We start from the raw sequence: 13,682 nt of genomic DNA, 5'->3' as shown, positions 1-13,682 counted from the left end.
CTACACGACATGTTAGATCTAAGTGCTTAAATATTTCGGTGTAAATTTTATATTTAACTCTGCAAACTGCTCATTGAATTTTATCATTCATTTATTCCCTATGCAGTTTCTACTTGTTCTACTTTGATATTAAGAGTCTTTAATCTCTGTTCTGAGAGATCTTATTTTTTCGTCTCGTTTATTCAATGCTGATTTTAATTATCAAGGATCGGCATGTCGTCGAACCGATACGCGTTTATTTCTAAAACCAATCTCTTCGAAAAAGGCTGTATGCGTTCTGTGTTCATATGCTCACCTTTATGAGGGGCGCAGATGGCCGCCGCATCTCGCCTTTTAGGGTGTGCGTACACGCGTATGCGCTAGCATTGCTAATAGAAAAAAAATCCTTCCCTTAGGAGCCGCATTCCGGTTCCGCAGTTATCATAGCCGCGGGACACCGAGGGATACTATCCCGATTTCAGTCGCGAGCCCTCCCTGTTTTCGATGACACGCGTACCATAAGAGGGTAGTACCTCGCTTTGAGTAAAGTACGTATATGTACAGTGAAATATTTATCAAAAAACCTGTATTCTCCGCGGCGAGGCAATATTCTCTATTTATAATTTGTTTGCAACACAAATGCACTTATATTAACATATTACATCAAGGAAAGAATAGATTGGGTGGTTCAGCAAAGCTATAGCTTATTGCGCGAATTCAACATTTATAATTGAGAAGATTTGATGGTCGAATAAAGAAATCATCTGCAAACGATTATCAGTATGTTAATTGCTAATATAACAAGTTTTCTTTATTACAGTAGCAAAAGTATGCACCTTAGCTAGCATATTTTGTTAAAAATTTTGATCTATATATTGGATTGATTTTCACAGAAAGTTATCGTTGTTGTATTAACAAATTTGCTGTTACAATTTACTATTACAACCAGTATAGTTATCTATAATTGCTAATTATATTCATCTGTACTACTTTACTACTTTAAAGTGGAAAACTGACTATCGGTATATTACGGCTGTATCAGCGTAGTTTTTAGTTGTTTTAACAAGTCATTTTTTTCCATGATACCATCTCTGAGTCGTTTTACTTATGTTATTAATCAATTGCGATGCGACACTGCACGGAGAACGGAAAAACCGGATAAAGTAGACTCTCTCTGATGAAGTTCTCTGAAATTATATCGACTCGAAAAGAGAGGAGGATCGCTCTTCTCTGTGAAGCTTATAATCAGCGAGGGAAATATGCTTCTTTCGTATTTCAATCACTGCCCGGCTACGCGAATTACGGGAGAGGCCGTCGTTTACGACGAGCAATTGTTGCGGGCGAATGCGTTCCTCTACGCTACGAGCGCGGAAACATCGACGGGAAAAATGATCGCGCCTCCTTTTGCTCATGTTTCTTCTGCGCGTTCCATTCATCGCGTATCAATTTTCTCTGCTTTTTCCTTACCACTCATCTCACCACCGACCATCACTCGTTCCCGCTCACGCGGATGCCTTTGGGCAGTTTTTATTTCACCGCACTGACGAGTCTGGCTCGCGTCGTTCTAACCCGGAGACCGCACGAGTACACCTCATGTCCATAAACAACGACGTTACATTCCGTCTAGAATCACTTTGCATCTCTCTCTCTCTCTCTCTCTCTCTCTCTCTCTTTATTTGTCCCCTCTGCTTGTAATTGCTTACGAGTTGCAATACTTTTCGCATTTGCGTAGCGGTAGCCATTCCAGTCACTCAGACATGCGCGAGTGTTTTACCGACGGTATTACATTTACGCACTCGCTCGCGTGATAAATGTTATCGCGATCGAAAGTGATGCTTTGCAAGCACAATACAGAAATTTTGTCGAAAAAAAAGAATGTATTTTCATTCGATCCAATGTCTACTACAGCGTTCAATGAAACCCGCAAAATTTACGACGATAAAATTTACTTGCACCCGTTTTGCTATTTAATGAAATATTATCTCGCATAAAGAGAGAAGCGCTTTTTGTGTTTTATAAAATGTTTTATTTCATGGAACGCCGTATCCGAACGGTCTATAACACCATACAGTTCTGGGGATAAGGCAACGTCCTCCACACACATTGATCTCTCCTCTTCTCTTACTAATTACTCTTTCTCCTATAGCGCGAGCGCTACCGCTTGGTTTTTGTTCGCGTCTCGAGGCTAAAGCGATTCTGAAACCGTTCCTAGTAACCACGGTCTACGTTAATGAATGGCAGGAATGGAGAGAATGAACTGCTGCGTCTGTTTCGAATTGCTTCCAACAGAAATTGGATCGTGCGTTATTCTTTCATAGGCAGGCATCGATTTCGCGGAATTTGGAGTTACTACCGTTACTGAGCGAATTGCCACAACTATTCTGATATACAAACATCGTTGATGTACTCAAAAAAGTTTCTATGAAAAGAATACCTGCCGTATCAATGCGTATAAAAAAAATGAAATTCGATTTTTTTCGACTAATCAGACAATTAGTCTAAATTTAAATAGAAATTCTATTTAGGATTAAGCGAGAAATAAAGTTTTATTTTCGTCAATTGTATTGAAATAATTTGATTCTCTAGATGAATGATTAACTACCACAGAAATTCTGGATTGACGGAAATGTCCCAGTGGAAATGTAATCGAATATTTTTACTGGTTTCCGATCAGGTACCGTTTAACGAATTCCAATGTAATGTGTAATTAGTTGCAAAACACTAATCATCGGTCGGCGGTGGTTTCGAGCCGCAAAGGTCGATCATACTGATCACAAAACTATTTGGCCAAATTGTGAACTTGGAACTCTATGTGATGTCTGATTATGAGGCTCGCGTATAAATGACTGATTTAGTATGACCTGTTTAGAGTTTGTGCTCGGTGATCTCGATAAGCGCGGTTGCAGGTTTAATGAATAGCGGTTTCGCGGCCAATCAACTACCAGCTTAAACTCGATCCATAATTACTGTATATTGTTTCAAACGCGATCGTGCGTTTTAATCCCTCGCGTTAGAGTAATGCCATTTATCATTCGGCATGTGTAAGAAAATATAAAAACTGCGTTGAATACGCGTTGCCAGATAACAAAGAGATTTGTTATAAAACTTCATCTGCAATTAAAGTTATCTTGAAATAAAGAGGAAACTTTTATGCTCGTTATTTGACAAATCAGTTGAACAATATTATGAATTTAAAAAGATTAAATTTAAACAAACAGAAACACGCGAGTCAGCAGCGTAAGCATTTTAAGCTTAATCTATGTAAAACCGACATTTGGTGGGTTAAATCATTTTTACGCAACGCTGCCCAATTGCGTAATATGTACGACATGAGGAAACAGAGATATCGAGTGTGAAGAACATAACGGCGTACGGAAGTCGCCGGATGGCGTGAAGAGGAATCTGCAGGCAATTGTTCTTGTTTTTCGTTAGGGTGGTCCAGGGACTAGCCAATTAGACAAGGGATTGTATAATTGGGTAGATAAAGAATCGGGCGGATATTCTCCCAGGCACCTGCCAGCTGCCGTGTCGTAGACGAGGATGAGGCGAGTCCCCGAGAGAGAAAAGATCGGAAACCGGTCACCACCGTTTTGATCGTTGCGCCTCTCCATCTTTCTCTCTCTCTCTCTCCGTCGTTTCTCCCAACGCCGTAAAAATCATTCTCTCCGTTATTATCATCCGAATGTTCGCACATTCGTTCCTGCACGTATCTACCGTCAAATTATCGGCTAATGCTTTTCGGCGACCGTTTGTAATCGAATCGATCAAAGCGATTCTTCATGGTCAATTCGAAACTTTATCAATTTCGTCATCGTCTCTTTTCGCTGATAATATATCCTCAACCTTCTATCTTGTTATATTATTATTATACTTTTTTTTCAGTGATTAGCAAATGCCAGCGCAAAACTTTTGTTTTTATCCGTATCATCATCACAATTTCGTAGTCTTTAATAGTCAGAATATAAAAAAAAATTTTTGATATTCATACTATGTAGATGAACATGAACATCAGTTGCATGTTTTCCCCTAATTGTATTTGGATCTCCTCTTCGGGATACAGTATTATCAAGCGACGATAACCTCAGGAAGTAACTCCCGACGAATGTTACAGTTACAGTCAGCTTTATCGCGGCTAAATAATAACGAACTTGTGCGGGCAGTCGTGTGTCACGTGTCGCGATATATCGCGGTACATCGTGGGTTTTCGCGATGCGGTTGCGCGAAACTTGTTTGACCGTCGTTTTCGTGTACAATCACCGCGTGTCATTAGACAAAACGTATGGCTCGAGAATGTCAGCTGCTAGGGGAAATGATAGCGGAGCTGATGGCTTGAAAACCTGTCAACCGAGACGTGACGCGTTGCGTAAATCGCCGCTCCGGTAAATCGTACTTCTGGATCGACCAGGAATCCGCTTAGTCAGTTTCCTTTTATTAGAATAAATCTTCGGAATAATAGACATCTCTCTTTCTCGAGCGATATGCGGGATCCGTGACGAACGCATATTACTGGATAAATTTACTGGATAATGATCGTTACTCACCATCGACTTTAGGTCTATTCGCGTTGCTTGTACTCTTTCCACTTACACTGTTAAATTTATATTGTCAAATTATATCCACAATTTGAGTTATTTTTTATCATTTCTATAGATTGCCACTACTTCTATCCATAATATATTAATTTGACTGAAACAATTTAGTTCAAGAAAATGATATAATATTAAATGAGATATTAAATTTTGACAGATTTAGTTTATTATTTACTAAATGTATATACCCCTTAATATGAATGATGTTTACATTGAAACTAACCACAGAAATAAATCAATTCACATTTTGACACATGGAAGTAAAAAATAACAAAATGTTATATATTAACTTAAGAGATTAGGTTACTATTGCTCTCCCTTGATATCTAATAGTATAGCATCTTTGTGCTTTCTCTCTCTTCAACGCTTAAATATATATTTAGCTCTTTTTAAGTGAAAAAATTTTTGAGAATTTTAAGCAACGCAAACAGACCTTTTATCGTTGATATTAGACGATCTGAACTGTGCGAGCGTGGTGTCGCCCGATAACCATAATCGTGTCGCTGTCAGACGCCGGATTGCCCTACATGACACGTGTCCAGCATGACTGAGATTTGCAACTAATTTAAATTTTTTAACGAGGCCACAATTCACCAGCTGCGATTCTTTTAAATTTATTATAATTTTATGCACGAGTTCGAGGATTTTTGGGATCTACGTTAAAGAGAAAAAGAGAGAGAGAGAGAAGACGAACAAGAAAGAGAGAAAAAGAAAAATGAGTCATACGGGTATAAATACTTTTAAATGTCTCCAAAATTGTAAGAATTTACTTTTACTCTCCTGTTTCCTTAAGTATATTAGATAATTTAGGATCGTCAAGAATTTTGATCATTCGCAACATAAGTCAGTAAACTCTTATATTTATCAGATAAATCTCCGAACGTGACTTTACTTGCTGCTATTATCGATACTTTCACTTTCTTTCATTAAATCGTTAATTCCGCTCAGTTTCGGTTGTTGATTCCGAATCACTTCGTACTGCAACGGTATCAGGACGCGGTAGTGTCTCGGCGTTAATCGACAGTTACGTAACCGCGGCTTCTATCTGTCTCTTCGATGAATCTGAAAATCGTAGATCCCGCCGTTTCGCGAGTGCTTTTCGCGAAATTATTTCCACTTTGCCTCGGTTAAACGCGCGAGTTTGCGAAGAGCATTCCGAAGCGTTTTGAAATTATCTCTCGCGTATGCGCGCATCGCCGCAATTATCCGAGTATCACGGCAAGCAGCGCTTGTAGTTTATCGCGTTGCTGGGTTGATTTTGACCCGGCGCGTCAACTCGGCTACGAAAATTCCTATCAACAGGTTGTCACCGACCTCTCCGGACCGCGGTGCTCTGGGCGAGCGGAGAGAACCGGAGCAAGAGCTGTTACGCTGCTACACGCGCACTGTGTTGTTCATTAACTCTTGGATTTCCAACTAGTATTTACGCAAATACCTTTCTCGAGAAAATTTCCCAGCGTGTTCTAACTGTTTCTCGCAAAAAATCGGCTCGTCAAAGTACTCGTGAGCAGAATGTCATCGCTTCGTACACGTTATCGATCGCGAAATAGCTATTACTATTGATTGAATAGTGTAATTATAAAAATAAACGACCTACAAATAAACTTGATTCATGGTTAATATTAAATACAATGATACTAAAAAATTATAACTGAAGATCATATGTATATGAATATTATAAATTGTTATAATTTATAAAAAAATTTCAAGTTTCAACGTTAGCTCTAACGATATTGTTTTAGCAATAAATGTTGTGATAAATATTATAATGTAGAAATATTAAAGTTTAATAAAGTTTATTATAAGTATTATAATATGCTTAACAATATAAATAATAAGAGGAATCGAGTAAGACTTGCGGTGAATCGAAAGGTACGGACAAGCGTGTCTAAAAGGATAAGTTGATTAAAGTGAAGTTGACAAGCTTCAGCCAATTATTGGATGTTTCCACGATTTTTTAATAAGTTCGATTATTTCGCATATGAAGTATTGAAAACTTGAGTGACTTTTACATCCCCACTTAATCACCATGGCGTTTTACGTGATTAATAAGCCGCTTTCAAAGCTTGAGCTTTTGTTTGCAAAAAGATCGCTACACATCTTTATCGCCTTAATGAATTGGCTTTACGAGATAAACGCAAGAGAGTGAAACGTCGATAATAGTAACGAACTCAATCGCATTTAGAAGCCTTTTAATTCCATAAAATTAATTATCTCGGCAGTTTTATTTTGACTTTGCAGCTTATCGAATATTTTATAATTCCGGTATGCTGTGAGTAACGTTACCATCCGAGGAGCTGTGAACACACGTGCCTTTATTTTATAAGCGCGATAATGCAAATCAATTTCAGTGCGCATGGCAGAATATATATAAATTCATAAGTCATTTAAAATCTCTGTAAAAAATTGAACACTATAGAATATTCTACCGTCTTATTCTACCTAAAGGAAGTATATGTCCATTGTACATATGCATGTATAATACATGATATGTATTATATTTCAAATAAATGTATTAATATACGATTTTTTTAACACACTAATTTTGCTTGCGTAATCGAAAAGAATCGTTAAGAATTCACGTGAGGATCGTGGCAGGATTACGAGTGTTGGAGCTCTGAGATACCACGGACTTTGAAATTTAAAAGATTCTTTTGAACTTTGCGTCTCGTTAGTCCGCTTGAATACTTCTCGGTGTCCTCGAAACAAACTTATTAAATATGGAGGAAAAGGTATAAAAATTGCAGAGAGAGGTATCTGCAATAAGACATTGCCAATTGCTCAATTAAAATGTACTTTTATCGGACGCCGACACCGACCTTGACTGTCGCCTCTACCTTCCTTCTCGCGTCTGACGATCATTAAGGTCGAAATATTTAAATTGAATTTATGAGATCTGGCCCCGAGGCTACTTCGTAGACTACTTCGCGGAGGTTGAAGAACCAAACGAGGAAACGGAACGGCAAATATACACAGATGAGACTAGATGCGAAGCGACCGTCATCCATCACAACGCTACAGACTCCGAGCTGAATGACGAAATCCTCTGTGCGCGTACAATCGTCATTCTGAACTCTTAGATACACGAGATAAATACATGTCGATTAATCGTTATATTGACGCGAATGCGGTGCGAACGTTTGATAAATTAATCGTCGCTTCATCGGAAGAATCGTGAAACTTACGATTGCGTTGCGACTGCGACGACTCGTCAGTAGATCTTTGTTTAAAAAGAACTTAGGAATGCTTGATTTCGATTCGAGAATTTAACACGGCACGGAGCCTTTGCGCTTCTAAAATCCCTCTGATGATCCCGGAGTGTACGATTTATATACCCGGCTGCGTCACGGCAAATGTACTTCGTCTCGGCTTCTTAAGTATTGCCTAAGTAAATCGACGTCGATTAATCAGAAATGACAGGAGGACTAGCCGGTTGCCCGTCGGGCATAGTTCCTCGCCGGTTTCGTAATTAGAGGCGCTAATTTCGCATACCTGCGCACAGTCTGGCCGACGTAATTTCTGGATTTATCGCTATTATTTTTCTTGAAGGCGCATCTCTCGTGAGAGAGTACTACTTTGAGCCGTCGCGCACAGCGCTCGTTTCATCGCGTCGTGCTCGCATTACAGATTAATTCTCATTTAATCGTATAATCCGGAATTTCTTTCAACGAAATTTCCTTCAAATTCTGCACGAATAAGTCGCGCTTGCATCTCCGCGGTCGACTAAACTGCCTCTTCTGTCAATTATAACCGCCAATTTTTATTTGGCGCCGCCATGATTTGCATCGAGAAATTCTTTAATTGAATCAAGTCCATTGAATGGCATGAGATCTCTTCCAAGTTCTCGCAGAGAAGATCCACACGCGAATATTTAGTCTGCCAATCAGCGGGCTTTCCTCGATTTTTCCAAATATTTCGCAATTAAATCAACGAATAGAAGAGATAAAATTTAATTTAAAGACCGCGAAGCTGACCGAATCGCCATTTTTGGAATCGTTAGTATTTTTATTACGATTTATGGCACTTCGTCTCGTTTATTTTAAATAAATTTCACAGCTCGCAAAGCGAACAATTTTCTCAAAGTTTAAAGTCCATCAATTAGAAGCATTGATTTGTTGATTCATTGATACGAACTAACGTAATTTGTATTACCACAACGACTTATCCCGCAAGACACGAAACCTTGACTAAGCTAATCATTTATTCTACCATATGTAATCATGTACGGCGAAGAGTGCGCGAACGAAGCCAGAATTTACTTATAAATTTTTCGACCCTGCATCTAATTGTTTTCAAGTTTGCGCGAATACTAGATGTTTAAAAGATGGAAAAGGCAATGATTACTTTAATTCCGATCTGAAAAACGGCTTTATTATCTTTCTTTCTTTTTATTATTCCTTATTTTAATTAACTATTGTAGAATTAACTATCATTCGTAAATATATTTACTAAATCTTTACACAGCGTTTTTGCAAAGAAAAGAACATTAAATAATTTAAATGAATCGTAAATAAAAATTAGATATGATTATGATTTAACAATTTATATGTGTCAATAATATAAATAATATTTCCTCTTTCATCTTGTCTCTTCTAATTGTTCTCGCGCCCCTCAGATTTGCCATTTGCTTGCTGCGCTAAAGGAACGAAAAAACAAGAAAAGAATGACGCGTAACAGACTATCGCGTTACGTGGACTATGCGCGAACTTGACACCGGCAAGGACGTGTTTCGAAAGGAGGAAATAAAAAAAATAGCAGCTCCAACCCGTTAAAGGACGCGCCAAGTCAGCCGTTGAAGCCTCGAGCGAGACCGTCGATCGATTACCGAATAAATCACGATCCACGACAACCGTAAAGCGATCGTTAACCGACTTGCCGTTAGCATGCTTGGATTATCGCTCTTCCTGCTTCTGTTAAATAGCGCGCGAAGATGTAAAGTCATAAAAATCAAGACTCCGAAGTATGTCTGTGTGTCTTTGTGCCTACCGCACTATATGATAATAGGATTTAAAATGCTTACAGCAACCTCCAAAGCAATCTCCTCCGAAGAAACTGTATTTGACATATTTCGATATACTCGTGTTCATTTCTACCAGAAGTATGTAGATTAGCTTTCATCTCGGTTTAATTTATTTTTTATTTATTTCTAATTTTTAGAATTAAAAGAAGATAAAGAATAAATTAAACCGAAATTAAAGTTAATCTACATTGATAGAACATTAATCTGTAATGTAAACGTGAAATGTTTGCTTCGCCGTTATTATAAGTACAATCCGTCTAATCAAAGAGTTGCGTAAATTATTTCAAAGTGAGTTATTGTTTACGCGAACCGTGAGATCTAGAAGTTTTCCAGCTGGAAATAACGAGCCCTCGTCGAGCGCGGTAACGAGAGTCGGTCATCCTCCCAGGTTTGGGCCCTTGCCACGCGAAGGACCTGGATCCTCGCCCTAGATCCTCGGGCGTGGCGATGGATAGTTTCAGAAAGGAACCCGCCGTTTTACGTAATAACCTCGGTCGAACGGAGGCGACGCCAGGAAACTGGCTTCTTCGCTCCACCACGTCGTTCCTCGCGTGTTCAGGATCGTTTCTTCGACTCCGACACGTCATTCCGGTGCGATACCTTCGTCCGCCGCGGCGTCGGAAGACAATTCGCTGCCCTTTCCACGAAGCCGAAATACCCGCACGATCGTTACCTCGGAGCATCACGGATCTCGTGACCGGTGTTATTATTCGGTAATGATGCGCGCGCGTCATTACGGATGAATGAGACGTTTTAGCGGCATTAGTGATCCATCGTGGACGGGACGGAAATTTCGAAAGAAAGTAAGAAGGTCGAAAATGGTGGAGGGTTGTACCGCGATTATCCCCGGATGCGAGGACTCATTGCATCGAACATTACATCACGTTTGATTAATTAATCACGTTTGTAATAAAGCCAGGGAATATTGAAAAATATATTATCGTCTCTAAGATTACAGGTACAATTGGAATTAAAGTGGATGTTCGATTATGAATTCGTGCAACGTTGAAAATTGTGTATGAAAGTACGATAATTGTGCGCGACAATCACGTCTCAATCGTGCGATTAATATATGTATAAGAAATGAATATTCATTTGAATTGTGTATTATAAGACGTGATAATACAAGCGTGCGACAAGCGTTTAGCGCGATCGAGAAAGATATCGGGAAGGATAGGTGATAATAATCGTTGATCGTCGGCTTGTCCACGCTGTCGCGGAGAGAGGTATGAAAAAGGAAAAAAAAAGAAGTCAGATGAGATCAGAGGAACTAGAAACTAGCATACGAGGAACCGGCGAATGAGATGGGGGATAAAGGAGGAGACAAAGCGAGGCGGCAAGATGAAGGAAGAAAAGAGCGAGGATATACACACACTAGAGTATGAGGAAGAGGAGGGGGGTCTCTATGCGGTACCCGAAGCCAGTCGGTCGGATATGCCCCGAGGCTAGGCCGTGATAGACAAGGTCAGCCTCTCCCCGCCTCGTGTATATACGCTCGAGCTACTGGTGGCAGTGCTCCTCTTTTTTCGTTTATTTATTTATTTATAAATATACCGGCGCGACGTGTCCGGTCAGCGCGTCATGGAAACGAGAGGGAAGCGAACGTCGCGCGGCAATAAAGATTGTTTCACAACCGATTCTTTCCCTTCCTCCCTCGTATTGTTCTGCCGTATATTGTAGCAGAAACGAACGTTTGCCATTTCAAAGTACGCTCCTGTCCCGTACACTGTGTCACGTGCGCGCAGGAAGTTATTAATTTGCATTTTAGATAAGGAAACATCAAGTCTCCTTCAGTGCGATCGGCGTGAATTTCTAAGATCGATTACGACTTATTTCTTCGCATCTCATTCACACTCATGTATAGATATATTTTTTTATTTCTTTTTCTCCTTTTATGTTTCTCTCTTTGACACCAAAGTATTTTTTTCTTTTTGCAGATATTCGGTAGCAAGGCGGATCTGCAGCTCCACACGCAGATTCACATGCGCGAAGCGAAGCCGTATAAATGCACGCAGTGCTCCAAGGCGTTCGCCAACTCCTCGTACCTGTCGCAGCATACGAGGATCCACCTGGGCATTAAGCCGTACCGTTGTGAGATTTGCCAACGGAAGTTCACCCAGCTGAGCCATCTACAGCAGCACATCCGCACGCACACTGGCGATAAGCCATACAAGTGTCGGCATCCTGGCTGCACGAAGGCGTTCAGCCAATTGAGCAACCTACAGAGCCATTCCCGATGCCACCAGACCGACAAGCCGTACAAGTGTAACTCCTGTTACAAGTGCTTCTCCGATGAGCCAAGTCTGCTCGAGCACATACCGAAGCACAAGGAGTCGAAGCACCTGAAAACGCACATCTGCCAGTACTGCGGTAAGAGTTACACCCAGGAGACCTATCTGGCGAAGCATATGCAAAAACACGCAGAGAGAACGGATAAGAGACCGCCGATCATCGGCACGGGCCTCAGGCCGTCGATACACGCGATGACCGCTCACCATCAGGACCACTACTGGCCCAAAGTTAGCCCGGACACAGTGATCGGAGACCTGCACGAGAGGTTGCCACACCATCACACAGAGTACCATCAGAATCAGAATCCGGAGATGTTATTGCCGGGACACGGACATCGCGCTGGTGAGTCTATAGAGAACGACTCGAGGCAACAGACGCCTCAACCAGGAGCGAATCATCATCCTAACAGCAGCTCGGCCTTCACGCCGATATCGTCGATCTCGATCAATTCGATCTCTTCGATGCAGCACCCGTTAAACCCGCTGAATCACCTGCACTATCCTGGTAGCCATCATCCGGCGTCCCGACCGTACCTCTACGAAGCGTTCAACACGACGCAGAAGTCGTCGCCAACATCCTCGTCGTCAGGTGTGACGCCTGGCACTACCAGCAATCAGAACGCCACGTCCTTCCCGAATCAGCTGATCAGCCTTCACCAGATTAGGAACTACGCCCACCAGCCAAATCTCGGCAATCTGGGCAATTTGGGGAATCTAGGGAACCTGAGCAATCTCAGTAATCTCAGTGCCACGATGGAGAGCCATGCGTTGCTAGGTGGTCTCAAAGAGAAGCAGTAATTCTGCCTGATCTTTGGAAATTAACCTCAGAAAGCATTCATGCGCTCTTTGCCTCGGCCTGAGGCTCTCCTTCTATCCTTTTTCTTCTGCTTTTCGCGTGACACGGTACGTCATGACGCTGGCTCTTCATCGAAGCTCGATCGTTTTCTTCTCCGTGATCTCTTTACCCATCTAATTTATTCACCACATTGGTGTAAGTAAATCCCTCGCGAGCGAAGCCCCTTCTTTGCGTTAGTCTTGTACGCATATAAACAGGTATGTATGTAAAAAGGACAGGGTCTTGTGATTTTTCAGTAGGTTAAAATACAGCGTGAAAATTATCGTTGGGAAACGGATAAGAAATACGAGATGAGGTCGATGTGTGCTCGAAGATCGAAATTATTTTCGATAACATAAAATTATTACGCTCTCCCACATTCTTACTCCCCCTTTTGTGTCTTTCTTTTTTGTAATCTTATCTATGATCCTTTCGATTCCGTATATATATGACTCAATTAGATGCGTTTACATGCTTATGTTATTTACACAGACACACACATATATCTATATATATTTACACATATATAGATATATTGATCAAACTTAAGAATCCATTGTTACGCGCAGGAAAAGAACAGATTCGTTTAAAGCAAAATTAGTTCATTGATTTGATTACCGATTAATGTTCGAATTGGTAATTATAATTGGTAAACCGAAGTTAGAAACTGTAGGATTGATAAATTCATTATTTTTTAAATTTTTCTACAGATTGCATCCGATCACAATTATCAAAATTGAAATCATTCTTAAATACTGTTTGCAATATTTAACCAACATTCTGAAATCACATCAACATAGACATATTATTTCGCAGTATACCCGCGTAACGCGTTGGAAACCTTGGTTTACATTCCTTGATATAATAAGACTGACGTGACGTAGTTTCCTCGAAGACTACATGTTTACATACTGGTCTAATTATTGTTGATCGATATAATCAACGGTCATCAAGAACTCTTTCGTTGT

General features: G+C 40.4%; 1 protein-coding gene across 1 annotated transcript in view; it reads left to right on the top strand.

The window, feature by feature from the left end:
• The window catches only part of LOC108721769 (zinc finger protein rotund), a 155,502-nt gene extending 142,170 nt beyond the window's left edge, over positions 1-13,332 (top strand). Inside the window, exon 6 of the mRNA XM_018446516.1 lies at positions 11,526-13,332. Within this exon, the coding sequence (XP_018302018.1) occupies positions 11,526-12,677 (1,152 nt within the window). The 3' untranslated portion in view covers positions 12,678-13,332. The remainder of the gene's footprint in view (positions 1-11,525) is intronic.
• Positions 13,333-13,682: the final 350 nt, after the last annotated feature.

This window comes from Mycetomoellerius zeteki, unplaced genomic scaffold (genome assembly GCF_001594055.1).
Source record: "Mycetomoellerius zeteki isolate Tzet28-1 unplaced genomic scaffold, Tzet1.0 scaffold182, whole genome shotgun sequence".
NCBI lineage: Eukaryota > Metazoa > Arthropoda > Insecta > Hymenoptera > Formicidae > Mycetomoellerius > Mycetomoellerius zeteki.
The sequence above is the reverse complement of the archived record's forward strand: the minus strand, read 5'-3'. Positions and strand labels throughout refer to the sequence as shown.